At 36.6% G+C, this 23,104-nt stretch overlaps 1 protein-coding gene across 7 annotated transcripts in view; it reads right to left on the reverse strand.

The window, feature by feature from the left end:
- The window catches only part of LOC142336194 (guanine nucleotide exchange factor subunit RIC1-like), a 221,025-nt gene that overhangs the window by 73,611 nt on the left and 124,310 nt on the right, over positions 1–23,104 (reverse strand). For 6 of the 7 annotated variants that reach the window (XM_075384847.1, XM_075384846.1, XM_075384842.1 and 3 more), the window contains 4 exons: positions 18,613–18,787; positions 18,046–18,270; positions 12,747–12,903; positions 11,822–11,854 (listed from right to left, as the gene is read on the reverse strand). In XM_075384847.1, the coding sequence (XP_075240962.1) occupies positions 11,822–11,854; positions 12,747–12,903; positions 18,046–18,270; positions 18,613–18,787 (590 nt within the window). The remainder of the gene's footprint in view (positions 1–11,821; positions 11,855–12,746; positions 12,904–18,045; positions 18,271–18,612; positions 18,788–23,104) is intronic. The other variant, XM_075384845.1, reaches the window with a different exon arrangement.

A 23,104-nucleotide genomic window follows, 5' to 3' on the forward strand; every position in this document is an offset into this window, starting at 1 on the left:
TACAGGAAGTCACAATTCGAGTTGCTCAATCAAAAGCTGATTTAAACAACCTTAAAAACATCCTGAGTAATAAAAACTGCCCTTCAGACCAAGATTCAGAGTCATTACATGCTATGTATGTCCACAGGTACGCCTGTGAGACATGGACGATGACCATCGAGACAATTTGTTTTAAGAAAAACCGTGAAACAGACTTTAGAAAACTATCGATAGCGGGAAGTTTCGTTTTTCGGTCACATAGTGAGAAATGCAAAGTTGAGCCAAACTTCCTCTCTCATAAGCCAAACTCTTAAGCTTCTACCCAGAATTGTTGTTCAAAGGATTGGAAAGAAAGTGCTTTTATCAAACAACAAAGAACAGTTTGTTTCCATGTCAGATAGAAAAACTCGTTATGCGATCTCATCTCTTCGTTTTTTTGCTGAGAAAAAATGAGATAACACTAAATCATTGGATGACACTATTTATCTGCTTAATAGACTTCAAAAAGGCGTTTGACAAAGAACAACATACCGAAAAAATTGGATTCAATTGAAGCTCTTGGTGTTCATGACAAAGATCTCTGTCTTTTGCAAAATTTCTATTGGCAGCAGAAAGCAACAGTGAAAATTTATGACGAAGAAAATGAAGCGTTTAACGTGAAAAATGGTGTAAAGGAGGTTGCGAAGCCTCACCAGAGCTGCATAACGCCTTCAACGTGAAAATCATGTGATCTATCATTGAAAGTGTTAGGAGGAAGTGAACTAAATTTACGCTTTGCCGCTGATGCTGCAATCGTTGCAGATTCCAAAACAACGCTTCAGTTGCTAATGACAAACGCTCAAAAAAAGTGTAAGGACTATGGAAAGGAAATCAATAACAAGGAAAACAAAACAAAAGTTAGGGTCACCCCTTAGCAGCCCAGGAGATGATCGCTTGAGCTTGATGGCACGATATTTACTGAGACAGATTGTTTTACTTTCTTAGGGATACTAATCACCAAAGACGGACGCTTCATACAGGAAGTCACAATTAGAGTTGCTTAATCAAAAGCTGATTTAAACAACCTGAAAAACATCCTGAGTAATAAAAACTGCCCTTCAGACCAAGATTCAGAGTCATTACATGCTATTTATGTCCACGGGTACGCCTGTGAGACATGGACGATGACGATCGAGACAGTTTGTTTTAAGAAAAACCGTGAAACAGACTTTCGAAAACTATCGATAGCGGGAAGTTTCGTTTTTCGGCCACATAGTGAGAAATGCAGAGTTGAGCCAAACTTCCTCTCTCATAAGCCAAACTCTTAAGCTTCTACCCAGAATTGTTGTTCAAAGGATTGGAAAGAAAGTGCTTTTATCAAACAACAAAGAACAGTTTGTTTCCATGTCAGATAGAAAAACTCGTTATGCGATCTCATCTCTTCGTTTTTTTGCTGAGAAAAAATGAGATAACACTAAATCATTGGATGACACTATTTATCTGCTTAATAGACTTCAAAAAGGCGTTTGACAAAGAACAACATACCGAAAAAATTGGATTCAATTGAAGCTCTTGGTGTTCAAGACAAAGATCTCTGTCTTTTGCAAAATTTCTATTGGCAGCAGAAAGCAACAGTGAAAATTTATGACGAAGAAAATGAAGCGTTTAACGTGAAAAATGGTGTAAAGGAGGTTGCGAAGCCTCACCAGAGCTGCATAACGCCTACAACGTGAAAATCATGTGATCTATCATTGAAAGTGTTAGCAGGAGGAAGTGAACTAAATTTACGCTTTGCCGCTGATGCTGCAATCGTTGCAGATTCCAAAACAACGCTTCAGTTGCTAATGACAAACGCTCAAAAAAAGTGTAAGGACTATGGAAAGGAAATCAATAACAAGGAAAACAAAACAAAAGTTAGGGTCACCCCTTAGCAGCCCAGGAGATGATCGCTTGAGCTTGATGGCACGATATTTACTGAGACAGATTGTTTTACTTTCTTAGGGACACTAATCACCAAAGACGGACGCTTCATACAGGAAGTCACAATTAGAGTTGCTCAATCAAAAGCTGATTTAAACAACCTGAAAAACATCCTGAGTAATAAAAACTGCCCTTCAGACCAAGATTCAGAGTCATTACATGCTATTTATGTCCACGGGTACGCCTGTGAGACATGGACGATGACGATCGAGACAGTTTGTTTTAAGAAAAACCGTGAAACAGACTTTCGAAAACTATCGATAGCGGGAAGTTTCGTTTTTCGGCCACATAGTGAGAAATGCAGAGTTGAGCCAAACTTCCTCTCTCATAAGCCAAACTCTTAAGCTTCTACCTAGAATTGTTGTTCAAAGGATTGGAAAGAAAGTGCTTTTATCAAACAACAAAGAACAGTTTGTTTCCATGTCAGATAGAAAAACTCGTTATGCGATCTCATCTCTTCGTTTTTTTGCTGAGAAAAAATGAGATAACACTAAATCATTGGATGACACTATTTATCTGCTTAATAGACTTCAAAAAGGCGTTTGACAAAGAACAACATACCGAAAAAATTGGATTCAATTGAAGCTCTTGGTGTTCAAGACAAAGATCTCTGTCTTTTGCAAAATTTCTATTGGCAGCAGAAAGCAACAGTGAAAATTTATGACGAAGAAAATGAAGCGTTTAACGTGAAAAATGATGTAAAGAATGCGAAGCCTCACCAGAGCTGCATAACGCCTTCAACGTGAAAATCATGTGATCTATCATTGAAAGTGTTAGCAGGAGGAAGTGAACTAAATTTACGCTTTGCCGCTGATGCTGCAATCGTTGCAGATTCCAAAACAACGCTTCAGTTGCTAATGACAAACGCTCAAAAAAAAGTGTAAGGACTATGGAAAGGAAATCAATAACAAGGAAAACAAAACAAAAGTTAGGGTCACCCCTTAGCAGCCCAGGAGATGATCGCTTGAGCTTGCTGGCACGATATTTACTGAGACAGATTGTTTTACTTTCTTAGGGACACTAATTACCAAAGACGGACGCTTCATACAGGAAGTCACAATTCGAGTTGCTCAATCAAAAGCTGATTTAAACCTGAAAAACATCCTGAGTAATAAAAACTGCCCTTCAGACCAAGATTCAGAGTCATTACATGTTATGTATGTCCACAGGTACGCCTGTGAGACATGGACGATGACGATCGAGACAGTTTGTTTTAAGAAAAACCGTGAAACAGACTTTCGAAAACTAAAGATAGCGGGAAGTTTAGTTTTTCGGCCACATAGTGAGAAATGCAAAGTTGAGCCAAACTTCCTCTCTCATAAGCCAAACTCTTAAGCTTCTACCCAGAATTGTTGTTCAAAGGATTGGAAAGTGCTTTTATCAAACAATAAAGAACAGTTTGTTTCCATGTCAGATAGAAAAACTCGTAATGCGATCTCATCTCTTCGTTTTTTTTTTGCTGAGAGAAAATGGGAGAAAACTAAATCATTGGATGACACTATTCATCTGCTTAACAGACTTCAATCAGGCGTTTGACAAAGAACAACACATCGAAAAAATTGGATTCAATTGAAGCTCTTGGTGTTCAACACAAAGATCTCTGTCTTTTGCAAAATTTCTATTGGCAGCAGAAAGCAACAGTTAAAATTTATGACGAAGAAAATGAAGTGTTTAACGTGAAAAATGGTGTAAACGAGGTTGCGAAGCCTCACCACAGCTGCCTAACGCCTTAAACGCGAAAATCATGTGATCTACCATTGAAAGTGTTAGCAGGAGGAAGTGAACTAAATTTACGCTTTGCCGCTGATGCTGCAATCGTTGCAGACTCCACAACAACGCTTCAGTTGCTAATGACAAACGCTCAAAAAAAAGTGTAAGGACTATGGAAAGGAAATCAATAACAAGAAAAACAAAACAAAAGTTAAGGTCACCCCCTTAGCAGCCAAGTAGATGATCGATAGAGCTTGATGGCACGATATTTACTCAGACAGATTGTTTTACTTTTCAGGGGACACTAATCACCAAAGACGGACGCTTCATACAGGAAGTCACAATTCGAGTTGCTCAATCAAAAGCTGATTTAAACCTGAAAAATATCCTGAGTAATAAAAACTGCCCTTCAGACCAAGATTCAGAGTCATTACATGCTATGTATGTCCACAGGTACGCCTGTGAGACATGAACGATGACGATCGAGACAGTTTGTTTTAAGAAAAACCGTGAAACAGACTTTCAAAAACTATCGATAGCGGGAAGTTTCGTTTTTCGGCCACATAGTGAGAAATGCAAGTTGAGCCAAACTTCCTCTCTCATAAGCCAAACTCTTAAGCTTCTACCCAGAATTGTTGTTCAAAGGATTGGAAAGAAAGCGCTTTTATCAAACAACAAAGAACAGTTTGCTTCCATGTCAGATAGAAAAACTCGTAATGCGATCTCATCTCTTCGTTTTTTTGCTGAGAGAAAATGAGAGAAAACTAAATCATTGGATGACACTATTCATCTGCTTAATAGACTTCAAAAAAGCGTTTGACAAAGAACAACACACCAAAAAATTGGATTCGATTGAAGCTCTTGGTGTCCAAGACAAAGATCTCTGTCCTTTGCGAAACATCTATTGGCAGCAGAAAGCAACAGTGAAAGTATATGATGAAGAAAATGAAGCGTTTAACGTTAAAAATGGTGTAAAACGAGGTTGCGAAGCCTCGCCACTGCTGCATCACGCCTTCAACCCGAAAATCATGTGATCTATCATTGAAATTGTTAGCAGGAGGAAGTGAACATAATTTACGCTTTGCCGCTGATGCTGCAATCCTTGCAGATTCCACAACAACGCTTCAGTTGCTACTGACAACGCTCAACAAAACGTATAAGGACTATGAAATGGAAATCAATACCGTGAAAAACAAAACAAAATTTATGGTTACCCCTTAGCAGCCCAGAAGATGATCGATTGAGCTTGATGGCACGATATTTACTCTGTTTTACTTTTCTGGGGACACTAATCACCAAAGACGGAAGCTTCATACAGGAAGTCACAATTAGAGTTGCTCAATCAAAAGCTGCTTTTAACAACCTGAAAAACATCCTGAGTAATAAAAACTGCCCTTCAGACCAAGATTCAGAGTCATTACATGCTATGTATGTCCTCTGGTACGCCTGTCAGACATGGACGATGAAGATAGAGACAGCTTGTTTTAAAAAAGACCGTAAAACAGACTTTCGAAAACTATCGATAGCGGGAAGTTTCGTTTTTCGGCCACATTGTAAGAAAAGCAAAGTTGAGCCAGACTTCCTCTCACATGAGCCAAACTCTTAAGCTTCTACCCAGAATTGTTGTTCAAAGGATTGGGAAGAAAGTGCTTTTATCAAACAACAAAGAAGTTCGTTTCCATGTCGGATAAAAATATCCTTAATGCGATCTCATCTCTTCGTTTTTTTTTTTTGCTGACAGAAAATTAAATCATTGGATGACACTATTCATTTGCTTCTTTATAGACTTCAAAAAGGCGTTTCACAAAGATCAAACTGCAAATTTGGATTCAAATGAAGCTCATGGTGCTCAAGACAAAGATCTCTGTCTTTTGCATAAATTTATTGGCAGCAGAAAGCAATAGTGAAAGTATATAAAGAAAATGAAGCGTTTGACGTGAAAAATGGTGTAAAACGAGGTTGCGAAGCCTCAACCACTGCTGCATAACGTCTTCAACGCAAAAATCATGTGATCTATTATTAAAAGTGTTAGCAGGAGGAAATGAACACAATTTACGCTTTGCCTCTGATGCTGCAATCCTTGCAGATTTCACAACAACGCTTCAGTTCCTAATGACAACAATCAACAAAAGGTATAAGGACTATGAAATGGAAATGCCTACCAAGAAAAACAAAACAAAAGTTATGGTTACCCCTTAGTAGCCCAAAAAACGATCGATTGAGCTTGATGGCACGATATTTACTCAGACAGATTGTTTTAGTTTTCTGGGGACACTAATCACCAACGACGGACGCTTCATACAGGAAGTCACAATTAGAGTTGCTCAATCAAAAGCTGCTTTTAACAACCTGAAAAACATCCTGAGTAAAAAAACCTGCCCTTCAGACCCAGATTCAGTTTCATTACATGCTATGTATGTCCACAGGTACTCCTGTGAGACATGGACGATTACGATCGCGACAGTTTGTTTTAAGAAAAACCGTGAAGCAGACTTCCGAAAACTATCGATAGCGGGAAGCTTCAATTTTCCGGCCACATAGTAAGAAATGCAAAGTTGAGCCAGACTTCCTCTCTCATGAGCCAAACTCTTAAGGAGAGTTTATCCTTGTTCAAAGGATTGGGAAGAAAGTGCTTTTATCAAACAACAAAGAACAGTTTGTTTCCATGTCTGATAAAAATATCCTTAATGGGATCTCATCTCTTCGTTTTTTTTGGTGACAGAAAATTAAATCATTGGATGACACTATTCATCTGCATTATAGACTTCAAAAAGGCGTTTCACAAAGAAGAACACACCGAAAAAAATTGATTCAATTGAAGCTCATGGTATTCAAGACAAAGATCTCTGTCTTTTGCAAACTTACTATTGGCAGCAGAAAGCAACAGTGAAAAATTATGATGAAGAAAATGAAGCGTTTAACAAGAAAAATGGTGTAAAACGAGGTTGCGAAGCCTCACCACTGCTACATAACGCCTTCAACGCAAAAATCATGTGATCCATTATTGAAAGTGTTAGCAGGAGGAAATGAACAAAATTTACGCTTTGCCTCTGATGCTGCCATCCTTGCAGATTCCACAACAACGCTTCAGTTGCTAATGACAACGCTCAACAAAACGTGAAATGACTATGGAAAGGAAATCAATAACAAGAAAAAACAAAAATTATGGTTACCCCTTAGCAGCCCAGTAGATGATCGATTGAGCTTGATGGCACAATATTTACTCAGACAGATTGTTTTGCTTTCTTGGGGACACTAATCACTAAAGACTGACGCTTCATATAGGAAGTCAAAATTAGAGTTGCTCAATCAAAAGCTGCTTTTAACAACCTGAAAAACATCCTGAGTTATAACAAACTGCCTTCAGACCAAGATTCAGAGTCATTACACGCTATGTATGTCCTCTTGTACGCCTGCGAGACATGGACGATCAAGATCAAGACAGCTTAATTTAAAAAAGACCGTGAAACAAAGACTTTCGAAAACTATCGATAGCGGGAAGTTTCGTTTTTTTGGCCACGTAGTAAGAAATGCAAAGTTGAGCCAGACTTCCTCTCTCATGAGCCAAACTCTTAAGCTTCTACCCAGAATTGTTGTTCAAAGGATTGGGAAGAAAGTGCTTTTATCAAACAACAAAGAACAGTTTGTTTCCATGTCTGATAAAAATATCCTTAATGCGATCTCATCTCTTCGTTTTTTTTTACTGACAGAAAAATAAATCATTGGATGACACTATTCATCTGCTTTATAGACTTCAAAAAGGCGTTTCACAAACAACAACAACACACCGAAAAAATTGGATTCAATTGAAGATCTTGGTTTTCAAGACAAAGATATCTGTATTTTGCATAAATTTATTGGCAGCAGAAAGCAATAGTGAAAGTATATAAAGAAAATGAAGCGTTTGACGTGAAAAATGGTGTAAAACGAGGTTGCGAAGCCTCAACCACTGCTGCATAACGTCTTCAACGCAAAAATCATGTGATCTATTATTAAAAGTGTTAGCAGGAGGAAATGAACACAATTTACGCTTTGCCTCTGATGCTGCAATCCTTGCAGATTTCACAACAACGCTTCAGTTGCTAATGACAACGCTCAACAAAACGTGAAATGACTATGGAAAGGAAATCAATAACAAGAAAAAACAAAAATTATGGTTACCCCTTAGCAGCCCCGTAGATGATCGATTGAGCTTGATGGCACAATATTTACTCAGACAGATTGTTTTGCTTTCTTGGGGACACTAATCACTCAAGACTGACGCTTCATATAGGAAGTCAAAATTAGAGTTGCTCAATCAAAAGCTGCTTTTAACAACCTGAAAAACATCCTGAGTTATAACAAACTGCCTTCAGACCAAGATTCAGAGTCATTACACGCTATGTATGTTCTCTTGTACGCCTGTGAGACATGGACGATCAAGATCAAGACAGCTTAATTTAAAAAAGACCGTGAAACAAAGACTTTCGAAAACTATCGATAGCGGGAAGTTTCGTTTTTTTTGGCCACGTAGTAAGAAATGCAAAGTTGAGCCAGACTTCCTCTCTCATGAGCCAAACTCTTAAGCTTCTACCCAGAATTGTTGTTCAAAGGATTGGGAAGAAAGTGCTTTTATCAAACAACAAAGAACAGTTTGTTTCCATGTCTGATAAAAATATCCTTAATGCGATCTCATCTCTTCGTTTTTTTTTGCTGACAGAAAAATAAATCATTGGATGACACTATTCATCTGCTTTATAGACTTCAAAAAGGCGTTTCACAAACAACAACACACCGAAAAAATTGGATTCAATTGAAGATCTTGGTTTTCAAGACAAAGATATCTGTATTTTGCATAAATTTATTGGCAGCAGAAAGCAATAGTGAAAGTACATAAAGAAAATGAAGCGTTTGACGTGAAAAATGGTGTAAAACAAGGTTGCGAAGCCTCACCACTGCTGCTTAACGCGTTCAACGCGAAAATCATGTGATCTATCATTGAAAGTGTTAGCAGGAGGAAGTGAACATAATTTACGCTTTGCCGCTGATGCTGCAATCGTTGCAGATTCCACAACAACGCATCAGTTGCTAATGACAAACGCTCAAAAAAACGTGTAAGGACTATGGAAAGGAAATCAATAACAAGAGAAACAAAACAAAAGTTAGGGTTACACCTTAGCAGCCCAAAACACGATCGATTGAGCTTGATGGCACGATATTTACTCAGACAGATTGTTTTACTTTTCTGGGGACACTAATCACCAAAGACGGACGCTTCACACAGGAAGTCACAATTAGAGTTGCTCAATCAAAAGCTGCTTTTAACAACCTGAAAAAAATCCTGAGTAATAAAACCTGCCCTTCAGACCCAGATTCAGATTCATTACATGCTATGTATGTCCACAGGTACGCCTGTGAGACATGCACGATGACGATCGAGACAGTTTGTTTTAAGAAAAACCGTGAAACAGATTTTCGAAAACTATCGATTGCGGGAAGTTTCGTTTATCGCCCACACAGTGAGAATTGCAAAGTTGAGCCAAACTTCCTCTCTCATAAGCCAAACTCTTAAGCTTCTACCCAGAATTGTTGTTCAAAGGATTGGGAAGAAAGTGCTTTTATCAAACAGCAAAGAACAGTTTGTTTCCATGTCTGATAAAAATATCCTTAATGCGATCTCATCTCTATTTTGCTGACAAAAAATTAAATCATTGGATGACACTATTCATCTGCTTTATAGACTTCAAAAAGGCGTTTTACAAAGAACAACACACCGAAAAAATTGGATTCATTTGAAGCTCTTGGTGTTCAAGACAAAGATCTCTGTCTTTTGCATAAAATTGATTGGCAGCAGAAAACAATAGGGAAAGTAAATGAAGAAAATGAAGCGTTTGACGTGAAAAATGGTGTAAAACGAGGTTGCGAAGCCTCACCAGTGCTGCATAACGCCTTCAACGCGAAAATCATGTGATCCATCATTGAAAGTGTTAGGAAGTGAACATAATTTAAGCTTTGCCGCTGATGCTGCAATCGTTGCAGATTCCAAAACAACGCTTCAGTTGCTAATGACAAACGCTCAAAAAAACGTGTAAGGACTATGGAAAGGAAAACAATAACAAGAAAAACAAAACAAAAGTTAGGGTCACCCCTTAGCAGCCAAGTAGATGATCGATTGAGCTTGGTGGCACGATATTTACTCAGACAGATTGTTTTACTTCTCTGGGGACACTAATCACCAAAGACGGACTCTTCATACAGGAAGTCAAAATTAGAGTTGCTCAATCAAAAGGTGCTTTTAACAACCTGAAAAACATCCTGAGTCCTCTGGTACGCCTGTGAGACATGGACGATGACGATCGAGACAGTTTGTTATAAGACCGTGAAACAAAGACTTTCGAAAACTTTCGACAGCGGAAAGTTTCAGTTTTTCGGCCACATAGTGAGAAATGCAAAGTTGGAAGAAACTATTCCTTCTGGCTATATTAGTTGCATGAGAAGCAGAGGATGACAGAGGAGAAGCTGCAAAAGCGTGCAAAATCAGATTAATCAAGGAAATAAATTCAAATTGCCACACATCCACAAAAAAAACGACTATCGAGAAAGAAACGTTTTGTTCAAACACCATTTTTCCACAGTAAGCTAGAATTCAAAAGAATTCACGCCGCGAAATAACTTATTTTTTTGCTCTATCTACTGTCTACGCGTGCAAAAAATTACCACACCCAAACTGTGAACCAACTGTTGCGAAACTGGACGATATCATAACTCCCCTTGGGGTCGTAAAATATGCTTAATCAATATTCGGTTCCTAAAATTAGTAGCGCAACAACAGACGGCAGCGCAACTGGACGATATCAGTTTGTTATTGCGCAACTAGTAGCGCAATAACAAACTGTTGCGATACTGAACGATATCATAACTCCCCTTGGGGTCGTAAAATATGCTTTATCAATATTCGGGGCTGCTGACGCTATTAATGAAATTAAATCTCAACGAAAAGGATTTGTCGTAAGAATTTTCTCAATAAACTACTGCAAAGAACACATTTTGGTTTTAAACAATCGGCTTGAATTGGATGATTTGACCAGAAACGATGTCGGAATCGCCTTAATATGCTCATGGATTCGGATATCGTTCTAGCAGAGGGTAAAATCTAAGAGCGGAATCGCCATCACCTGCATAAAATTCTCAGAGCGAACCAATTAATATAATCAAAGAGATCTTAATTAAAAATTCAAGCGCAGAAAAATGTCTTTTGCAAAGAGTTGCAATCTTCCAGCCAGAAGGGGAGCAAGAAAAGACCAAGAGACCCTAACTAAGCTCGTCAATGGCTTGAGAGCAATAATGATTGTTAAAAACGTATTGTTAAAAAGCAAAATGTTTTTAACTAAAAATGGTCTAGAGCACGCGTCTTTAAAGGGATAACGGATAACTTTCAACTAGAGCTTTTTGACTTCTATAGCTTGAACATGTCTCAAGCTTTCGACCTCCCAGTCAACAACGCGTTGAGCCCCTTTTCATACCAATGTCAAAATTTCGCCAAGATGTTTTGAATTGCTCATAGATTATCCTTTTGGAAGTTCAGATTCCGACTAATTATACTACACTAACGGTTCTTAATCTTACGCACTTGGTTTCTTTTCTGTGCACGAGGAGCAACTAGAACATGAACCTCATTACAGCACTATGGTTACTGTAAGTATTGTTGTGAAGAAATTTTTGTCTATACTTGCAGTACGAGCACGACACAATTTTTTTGCCATCAAAATCCATTCTTAAATGATTTAATTTTATTATCCCGGCGCCAAAATTTTCTCTTGATCTTTCTCTGAGAAAAGTGCTGCAATTTGAACGTATGTCAAGGAATTCAAGTTTTGTTTCTAAATCTCTGGGCAAAGAATTAAAGGAGAAAGAGTGGCCACATTCAGAAAATAGTTTAGGAAATATCATATAATTCGACCTAACATCAACTTTGTATAAAATCCATTTTGCGTACAATCATTGCCAATTCGATAATGCTTAATCGCGAATTAGATAAAATTATCGTTGCAACAGTAGTTAGTTGATACAGATACTAAGATTTAAAGTTAAAAATTCTTAAACAATAAGATTATATGATTAAATTAGGACACAAAGGACATTCAGATAGTTAAAAAGAGTAGAATAATCTATCAAGATATTCAGCAGTGTGTACCTTGTTTTGTAATAGCTCAAACCGAACGGATAGCTAAAAGCAAACGTTACTCTACATCTACAGCAACAACTCGTTGCCTACTTTAATTGAAACAAATAAAAAAACCTGGTGGCCTTATAGCATGTAATGCAAGATTTTCATAATCTATCAACTATTATTTACTACGAGAACAGGTCAGTACTAATTTATTAATTAGCTAATGTCAAATAATATTAATAATAAATTATTTTGTGTAGTCAATTATTTTGTGTATCACGATTTAATCACTCATTTACACAACACAATCATTTGACTACAGAGAGATCACCATTGGGCCAAAGACCCGTTCTCAAATGTCTCTGAAAATGAAATTTAACCGAAAAGGTGGCATCGCACTTCCTAAGGTTCAGTGCCATAATTTAATAGCCCATAACTTCTAGAATTGTAGCAGCCTTTACATTTTTTACTCAGCTGATGTTTGTGTATATCATTTAATTGATAGAATTGAACAATACGAAATGCTTTCTAATGACGTAGTGCTGGGAGGGCCCCGGACCAGCCAATATATTCACCCAGTGTTGGGGAGGGGCATTTCTTATTTTAGCAGTCTTGACACGTTGATTTATAATCAAGAGATGCCCGATTGAAGAGTGGTCATAATAAAAAATTCCGTCCGAAGTCTTTCAGAGATGAAGTATCAAAATTTGATTGCCTATCTTTAATCCCGCTTGTCAGTAATAAGTTGCACTATCTTTTTAAACACAAAGCTGAAGAAACTAAATACTATGTTATCCTGTCAATTGGTTGTGGTGCTGTAATTGGATGCGATTGATGAACAAAGTCACTCCCAAAATCTTTTACCACGTCTATGCTCTATCATTTTTTAATTTGACGAAACCAAACCAGCATTGCATTTTTTTCCTAATAAGTCACTATAAAAACTGACCGTGCAACAGCTGTTGTTTTCTGTGTGTTTTGGTATCCAATAGCTGTTGCTCCTCCACTGGAGGAAAAGTTGCTGACATTTGTTCCTCCAGACGCAGAGAACACTTGCTGACCACCACTATTCAGAGAACTATTTCTTGTTCGCGACGATTGTCCCACTAAAATTAAAAGCTGTTTCTCATTCGATCTATCAAAATATTACTACGAGGAGAAAATGGTTACATATTACATTCTAAATTATACCACAAATAATTCCTCCAGCAAAATGAAACTCAGAAAACAAATTTGCCATAAAGTGCCAAGTTTTCGATTAATAACCATTAAAAAGCAAAATAAGTCCCGTGACACCATGACACATACCCGGCAGATTGCCGGAAAATAGCCGCCGTTGATTCCCATAACTCTATTGGAATTGAAAGAAAAGAAAATATCAACAAAAAATGATTTTTGTATGAAAACATTTTTAAGTGCGATTTATTTTGATGTCATTTCGTAATTGAACATACTCCTGTCTCTCAGTGAGAGGCTACAGGGTCTAGTATCAATACCAATAAGCATTATAGTAACTAAAACTTATGAGAACAAAGTTCAAGTACCGGGCATCTAAAAATGGGCTTTATGGGTTTATCCCGTTTCTATTTCCGACTTTGATTTTTTATACTGACTCTCTTCATTTTGAATTGCTTTGCTGAGTAGCTGCTGTTTAAAAGGACTTTGAGCAGAATGACAGAAGAGTGAAACTAGCCTAGAGAAGTCAAAAAGATTTCACGCAAAATCTCGAAAAAGCGGCAAAATGGGTAAAGCGAAAAAAAGTATGACGAAGTAAAAAAAACATAGCAGGACAAGTCCTGACGTAAAATTCAAAGAATTTTCATTGACTAAACAGAAAATTAGACCTAGAACGGACTATGAATGGATTGGGAAAACCATTTAGAAAAAAATCCTATCCAAAAAAATCGAAAAAACAGTAAAAACCAAAGTGAACTTGCCGCATGTAAACAAAAAACCACTAGCGAGAAAACGAATTTTTGTTCAAACACCTTTTTCTCACTACTTTAAATTTAGAGCAAAAAAATTTCACGCCGCAAAACCACTCGCTTTTTCGCTCCACTTCCTGTTTCGGCGTGACCAAAATCACTACTCCAATTTGACTTGAGAAATCATGAAAATGTGTGAACAGATCTTAAAAAAAAGACAGCGCCCCAATACAATTCAAATTCTTTGAATGTAAAAAAAATAGGAGCGCCATAATAGCCGGCTGAGAAGATGAGGGCGGCTATTAAACAACTCAAAAGCTGTCCAACTGACATAATTTTTAAGTCAGTAATCCAAGGTATTACTCCAAAATTAGGCAGAAAAAATAAGATTAGAAAAATGGACACAGCAAACTAACTTAAATCCGAACTTTGGAACTTACTCTTTTAAAAGCCAAAAAACAAAAATAACATGTTGCCGAGAAAAAAGCTGCGATTAACAACCCCAACTTTTATTGCATTTAACACAAATTAACAAAACAAACAGTCAAAAACATAGCATGGAAACTAACAGTTTTAAGTCATAAAAAGGAGCTCTAAACTGAAAACATTATTAGTTTTGCCTCATTGGAAAATCGGTGAAACGGGTAATTTAAGTTTATAAAATCCGTTTATAAAAACCAAACCATTTAATAGCTTCAATTACGCCTCATCAAAAAGTTAATGAGACCTTCATTAATGACATTGGGTAACAGAACAACATGAGAAACTACAAAAACAGGCAAAACTAGCAGTCTAAGTAGTTAGAAACGATAAACCAAACCAAATCTCGAACCAAAAAAACTTCAATTACGACTCATCAGAGAGCCTACGAAACCTACCATCAGTGATACTAAGTAATAAGACAACATGATCAGCTAAAAAAACGTTCAAAACCCACAAAAATCTGCGATAACTTCTGAAAACTGGTGTCAAAGTCGTTAAAAACGTCAGATGAGAGTTCAAACAGCTAAATAGCTTCAATTAAGACATATTATAGGGCCATTGAGATCAGTCATCAAAGATACAGGACAGTAAAAATAACCGGAGTAAGAGCATTTAACTCCAATTTCACATCTCACTGATCTCAAACATGTGTGAACAGATCAATAAAAAAGAGCCAATTAATAAAATCCAGATCCTACTAATTTAAAAAACCAACATCACAGAAATAAAGCTATGCTCAGCCTACAGCGTATGCCCATAAACATAGCCAGCAGATAGCCACCTTTGATCTCACTGATAGACGTTGGGATCGAAGCAGCTGGAGAAAAATAAAGAAAATTCGATGGTAGGCTATTATTTTAAAACTCAAAAAGTGTGATAAAATGGTCCACAGTTTCATTCGATTCGATAAATATGTTGCTGTCAACAATTAAATTGGGACACAAAAAACTTAATACTAATCCAAGTTAGCAGCATACTCCAAGGAAACTTGATAAAATAAACCTGTTTAAACCTGAAGTCTTTGTGCACTGGATTTATTGGTTTATCCCGTTTTTAGTTCGCTTTTTGACCTTCACCGCATTTTCTGAATTCTAAATCCCATTTAGTTGAAAAGGCGAGTGAAGTAAATCAGGAGTCAAACGTAGAGGTCGTGACTTATAAAACTAAGAAAATTCTTTTCATGTATTTAAGTTATGTATTTTACTTATATTTTTCATTGAATTGTTGATTTTTTTGGTATGGGCGGGCTGTGTTGAATATCGGGGTCTCCAATTTAAAAAATTCAGAACAGAAAACTTTCATCTGATATGACTTTCTATAGAAAATTTAGAGGAAATCATATACAAAGCAGGAAAAAAATCAATTCAACACGCGCAAGAAAAAATGCCTTGGCCCTTTCAAGACGAAAAGCAAAGATGAGAAAATTGAAGGCAATAACCGGAAAAAATTTACTGTTGTTTTTCTGTTTTCAAGTTTGCATTACCAATATATGTCCCTCAAAAAACAGATAGAAAAAAATATAGCTGTGCAAGAAGTGTATGGCTATGACTAACGTCGATTGAATAATTATTTTTTAAAAAATCAAAGACAGCGAAAAAAGATCTGCACAATTTGGGGCTCAAAGGCATCGAACTCTAAGCTTTTCACCTTGAACTTGGGCCTTCCAGCAACTCTGGGACACTAAGCACTTGACTACACAGACACAAGACTACTTAAGCCAGCACAGGGAACTAATTAAACTTAATTCTACCTTAGAGGATTTATTTATTTATCTTTTAGCCCACTTTTGAAAGATTTATTTATCTTTTAGCCCACTTTGAAAGAATGATCGGAAAAATAAGCGGACACATCTTACAATGAAGACAGAACACCGTTACAATCCAAATTTTTTGGCAAAAAAGGAGAGCTCCTAACTGAAATCCTTTGGGAGGCTGGTGGCATTTATTTAGGGGAATGGACTTCAGAGGGACTAACACGGCTCTAAAAGAAATTCTCATCAATTTAGTGCCCTTAATCTTACCAGTTTATTCCGCTTCTCAAAAATGAGCGAAACAAAAAATTACATAAAAGACCAACAGGACTAATGTTATTGCAAAAAAATTGGTATGAGAGCAATTAAAAACTTTCGTACTTCGTAGAATTATTAAATGCACATATTCCAGAAGATAACAGATTCGATGAAGATCACTGGCGTTCGTATGTTCAGAACTACCGCTGAACAAAAATTTTGACGAAAGACCTCAGCTTCAAGCTCAGAAGAGTTTAGCTGGTCACTCGAATTAAAAACCACAAAAATTTAACATACCCAGCAGATTGCGTGAAAATAGCCGCCGTTGATTCCCATAACAAAGATTGGGATTGAAAGAAGAGAAAAAAACTTTTAAAAAATGATTTCTGTACACAATTTTAAAGTGCTGTTTAAACTGCATACTCCTGTTTCGCAGTGAGACAACACAGGGGCTAGTATTAATACCAATAATCATTAAAGAAGGTAACTAAGAACAAAGTTCGAGTAACGGGCATCTAAAATTGGGCTTTATGTGTTTATCCCTTTTCTATTTCTGATTTCGTTTTCTGATACTGAATCTGTTCATTCTTAATTGCTTTACTGAGCAACTGCTGTCTAAAAACACTTTTAGCAGAATGAGAGAAGAGTGCAACTAGCCTAGAGTAGTCAAAAAGATTTCACGCAAAATGCTGAACAAGCTGTGAACTAAGGTAAAGCGAAAAATTTTTATTCGACAAAGTAAAAAAATAGGAGCGCTATAATAGCCGGCTGAAAAGCTGAGGCGGCTATTAAACATATCTTTAAAAAAATTAAAAACTTCAAAACTTTGTCTTATTTTGGGACACTTAGGACTTCACAAGCAGAAAATACATAGCAATACCTACAAATAGGTACAAAACATAAAAGGAATTTTCCAAAAGCCAAAGCTTGCAAAATTTACTTCGGTTTTTTGTCTTTAAGACGGCATTAGCAATAAATATACCTCAAAAAACAATACCCATATCTATAAAAACTATACCTTACAAAAAGCTTGCATAAGAACTATATAGATTATGACCCTTGAAGACCTATTTAACAATAAATTCAAATTCTGCCAAAAAAATCTGCAGAAATTTGTGGCTAAAACTTCAAAATGTGATCTTGAACTAGGGCCCTCCCAGCAACTTCAGGACAACAATCGCGAAAAGAAACAAAAAATCGCATACATGTTCAACATGACTACTTAAAAAAATCTTCGTTTGATAGTAATTAAAAACATTGGTATTAGGCAGAATTAGTAACTTCATGTATTCCAACATTACCTCCAATATTTCTTCAATTCTTCTCACTTGGTTAAGTTTTGAATCTGTGCAGTAAGCTTTTTGTAGTAGGTCGACTTGGACACGCGTTAATTACCCAACGATAGTATACAGCTGTTTTATTTTGTTTGTGTTTCTTGTATTCAAGACCAGTATCAAGAACTAAATTAAAACTGGCAGGTCTTTTGAATAGAACTACTTAAAATTGTTGCTCGAGAAAATTTCTGTCAATTTGATAAAAAGTAAAAGCTTTTCGGGCGTTTGTTTTTCGGGTAAATAATTTCCACGGAAAATTTGCACCAATACGCGTCTCTTTTGATATTCGCCAAATCGGTTTGTCATCCAATATTCAACGTCCCGTATAAAAACATAGGACTAGTAAGTGAGCTGCAAAAAAGACGAAAGAAGCGTTGTTTCAAAAAACTAGTGGAAGACCATCACCCCTCTGCGTGCTGTACTACCCCGACTAAGACCCAGACAGACCTATGATTCTGAAACCACAGCTAGTAGCTGATAAACTATTTGAACACTAACCAATGCCCGAGGATGAAATATTGAACTGAGACGGCGTCCCACCAGTCGACGTTGCCGAATGGAGCTGCGAGGTTGTTGATATTTGCCCGCTGGGCGACACAGCTGAAGCTCCGGCAGCGGCAGATGATGATGTCGATGATGATGTCACTTGGGCAGGTGGGAATGAGTACACGGAATAGGGAGTGTGCGTCACTTTGGGTGAAAACTCATCACCAGAGGAAGCAGCTGAAAAAAATGATTAAAAAGAGGCTGAATCAAGTTTTAAGTCACTATCACCGTTACTGACTGTTAGATTCCGTGGATAAAAGGTATTATATACATTAAGAAGGCCTCGTTTCTAATGGATTTTTTGCATGACATTGCCAACAGATTGCAGTTAGACTATTTGGTGAACCTTCATTTGATTTGTAGTTGTTCAATCCTTCGAGACTCTTTACCTAATTTACCTTTGACAAAGGTTAATGGTTTTGCGTCGGTGTAATTAGCCAATTAACCACTCATAAATAAAGAGTGCGGCGACTCATAGATCCTTTCCGCTTATGTTAGACATAGAGCGATCCACCTTACCAATAGACTTGAGGAACCGGATGATATCTCTGACAAGCAGCCACTGTCGCTTCTCAAGACAAGTGTCCACTAACACATTGGCATACTGCTTACTCACAGACAAGGGTTCAAGACTCTGTAAGATTATCATGTAAGAGGCTGCAGTCCACAGATCCTCCTCTTCCTCAAGACATCTCTAAAGCACATTATCAGCTATTAAAATTCATTACGGAAAAATTATCCACAAAATATTGCATGCTTCTCTAACAGATAGCAGCATCAACCCTAAAGACTCGTTTTAACCTAACCCAATAAAAACTTCAATATCTTAATAGCTGTGATTCGACACGGACCAAAAAAAAACAGAAAAATCAAGGTTTCCGCCTAATTGCTTTAATGTTTCAGCATGATTTAGATTTATGTAGATTTGAAAAACTTCAAAAATTCATCAATTAGATTGAGATGATCTTTACTGACCTGCACTATTTAAAGTAAGCAAAAGCCATTTTGATAGTCAGGGAAGTCAAGCGAAGAAGTGAGGGAAGATCCAAAAATTATTCTCGCAAAATATTGCATATATGAATACATGAAAAAGTTGATTTGAAGTGTGACCACAGTTGCTCAAATAAAAGTTGATGGCAAACTAAAAACAAACGATCCTATTTTCTATCTTTACTAAATTCTTATTATTCTTTACTGAATTCTTGTTCTGTAATAAATCCAGAAATTTTGTTGGCTTCAGTTTTTTAATCTAATAATAATCTTACTACTCGTGATTTAATTCATTTACTTTTCGGATTGTACATCAGGGCTTGCCCTCAATAACAATCCAAAAAAGCTATCCAAGAGAACAAGTGTTGTCAAATATACCAAAAACAATAAAAAGTCAAACAACCTTCGATAAAAAGTCAAACAACGCATTTAGAAAGCGCAAACCAAAAGGACCAACAGATTTGAATCTTTTTCGCTCACAATCACTTTTATATTAACAATAAACTATATTTCAGAAAAAGGGCGACTTAGATCGCTCAAACACAAAGCACTAAAGCGTGAAAAAGTAACTCAAAAAGTCGAAGAATAGAAAAGCGCAAAAACGGTCAAGTAAAACAGTTGCATAAAAACGACACACACGTTCAAAATAATTGATTCAAACTTTGTTCGGCAGCAATTAATAAAAAAACACATTTCAAATAGACTCAAGCAATCCCAAAAAGCGTCTGAAATACAACCAACCAATTAGAACAATCAAAATTGTGACGATACAACCAAGTTAGACCAAACAGATCTAACTTCAGGTGAAAAAAACGAGATGACCGGCAAATTGCGGAAAAATAACCACCGTTGACCCCCCTCACGAATACAGTGATCGAAACAGTAAGAAAAAAGTGAAAATGGAAATTGACATTTTTTTTGAGAAGTCAAAATGTGATGGTCAGGCTATACAACTATACTTAATTCGGCTTCTAAACAAAAGGCTATTCAACTAAATACTAATTCCACCTGACGATTACTCTAATTTCTCCTGATAACCTAATACACAAAAACCCGCGCATCGGTTCATCCCGTTTCGTTTTAATTTTGCCTTTTTGACTTGACATTCACCGTATTCACTAATTTGTTACTAATCTGTACAAATTTGTTAAAAAACAATCAGTTAAAACTTCAATCAGTTAAAGCAAAGATTGAGGTGAGTCCAAAGTTGGACGTCAAAGTAGGGACATGCAAAACGGAAAACGTGATCAAAATAAAAGAATTAAAAAAACATAGCCCGACAAGTCCTGACTAACAATTCAAAATATTTTCATTAACTAAACGAGAATGGACTTTGAATGCATTGCAAAAGCTATTTAGAAAAGAAATCCAATAATAAGAACCAAAAAACAGCAAAAAAATTCAAGGTCAAAAAACCACTAGTTAGAAAGCAAATTTCTGTTCAAACACCGTTCTCTCACTCTACTTTCAAATTCGAGTGAAAAATTTCACACCTCAAAACCATTCGCTTTTTCGCTCCACTAACTGATTCAGCGTGACTAAAATCACTACTCCAATTTGACTTCAAAAATCGTCAAAATGTGTGAACAGATCTCTAAAAAGAGACAGCGCCCCAATACAATTCAAATTCTTTGATTGTAAAAAGCGGGACACGTCTTGATTTGTAGTCCGAGGAATTAAAAACAAGCGATGGGGGGAAGTTTGGCAAGGCTGCAAGAGAGGGGGTCCAAACCACCAGGTGGCGGAGGGTTGAAAAGGTTCGTGTTGGTTGGGGGTGACTGAGGGGGGGGGGGGGGTCAGTTGGTGTGGAGGGGTCAAACTTATAAGATTTAGAACCACCCTTAACAAAATGAAATTGTCTCCTCAAAAAAGTTTTGGTAAATCACACTCTTACTGACTGGTAAGAGCCCTTAATGCCCTCCTGGCATTACCGGTTTAACCCATTTTTGAGACCGAACAGTTAGAAAAATCGATCAGACAAAAATTGAATAAAAAAGACCAGAGAACTAATAAAATTGCTACTTCGTTTGAGAGTAATTGGAAACTGTTTTTGGATTGTAAAAAGAAGAGCGCTGAAATAACAGCAGCTGAGATGCTGACGGCGTCTATTAATCAAGAGAAAGAATTTAATACAGCGACAATGCCACAGAGTATGAAGGAATAAGAACAAATGCTGGCAAAATTATTTGTTTTTTTTTGGAAAACAAATTGAGTCAAGTCAATGAAACCCGTGACAAGCCAAAAAATTTGAGGGGATAAAATTATACTTCATGGGATGGCTAATTACCCCTGTCATTAATAAAAATAATATTCAGTTTCTAAAACATTTTTTCATACCATTAGTAACAAGAAAAAACCAGAAGTTGCCGTGAAAACAGAAGCCAAAGTGACACTAGTGATAAGATCGGAAACAACTGAACGTCTCAGGCAACATACCAAGGGCTCGTACAATTGTATTACTTGTACAAAACACTAACACTTTCGTTTCAAAATACTAAACATACCCGGCAGATTGCCGGAAAATAGCCGCCGTTGATTCCAATAAGCATGATTGGGATTGAAATAACAGAAGATATTGAAAAAAAGATTTTTGTACAGAAACATTTTTTTAAGTCCGATTTATTTTGATGGCATTTCGTGGTTGAACATACTTCTGTTTCTTAGAGAGAGGCTACAGGGGCTACCATCAATAACAATAAGCATTAGAGATGGTAAATAAGCCTTATAGGAACGACGTTCAAATAGCGGGCATCTAAAATTGGGCTTTATGGGTTTATCCCGTTTTATTTCTGACATCCATTTTTGTACTAACTCTGTTCATTTTGAATTGCTTTGCTGAGCAACTGATGTTCAAAATCACTTTTAGCAGAATGAGAGAAGAGAGAAACTAGCCTAGAGAAGTCAAAAAGATTTCACGCAAAATGTTGAAAAGGCGGCAAAATGAGGTAAAGCGAAACATTTTTTTATTCGACGAAGTAAAAAAAACATAGCAGGACAAGTCCTGACGTACAATTCAAAGAATTTTCCTTGACTAAACAAAAAAACTAGACCTAGAACGGACTATGAATGGATTGGGAAAACCATTTAGAAAAAAATCCGATCCAAGAACTCGAAAAACAGTAAAATTCAGAGTGAAATTGCCGCATATGAACAAAAAACCACTACCGAGAAACCGAATTTTTGTTCAAACACCGTTTTCTCACTCTACTTTAAAATTAGAGCGAAAAAATTTCACGCCGCAAAACAACTCGCATGTTCGCAACATTTCCTGTTTCGGCGTGACCAAAATCACTACTCCAATCTGACTTCAAAAATCGTGAAAATGTGTGAACAGATCTTAAAAAAAAACATAGCCGGAAGAATTCCGGAAACGACTCGAAGTGAAAATCTATTTAACCGCCATCCAACTACTCATCAGAAAAAACTTGCCTCCACTAATTTACGATTATCTCCAAACCAAACCATAAAACAAAAAAGTAAAAACAAAAAAATCAAATCTGTTAAACTCTGAAAAAAAAATCTGATCAAATTTTGTTATAAATCAAGATCCCGAAATAACTATTTTTGACAAAATTACTTCATCAAAACAACTAGCGCTTACTAAAACCAATTAAGCGAATGTTTTAAAAATACTTGAGGCCAAATTATGAAAAAAAGCTCTTTAAAACAACTTGCACTAAAAAACTGGAAAAAGTTACAAATTTTTTATTACAAAATCATATAAATCCAAACAAAAAATCTTTTCAGCGAATAGGGTATATAGATGCTCGCAAAACAATAGGCAAGTCACAATAGGCTAAGAAACTTGTCTAAAAACAAAAAAACGAAAAACTGCAAAAAAATAAGGAAAATAGTTCCAATTTTCACCATTTTTTGTCATATTTCTCAACAAAATGATTCATATCCAAAATTGCCCATACTTATTACTAAACAACTAGAACAACTATTGTGAACACTAAACCTCCACAAATGCCATAAAAAAAATAAGGAAGAATAGAAACGGCATTCATTTGAGAAAACC

Source organism: Convolutriloba macropyga, chromosome 3, assembly GCF_964194025.1.
Source record: "Convolutriloba macropyga chromosome 3, txConMacr16.3, whole genome shotgun sequence".
NCBI classification, from domain to species: Eukaryota; Metazoa; Xenacoelomorpha; order Acoela; family Convolutidae; genus Convolutriloba; species Convolutriloba macropyga.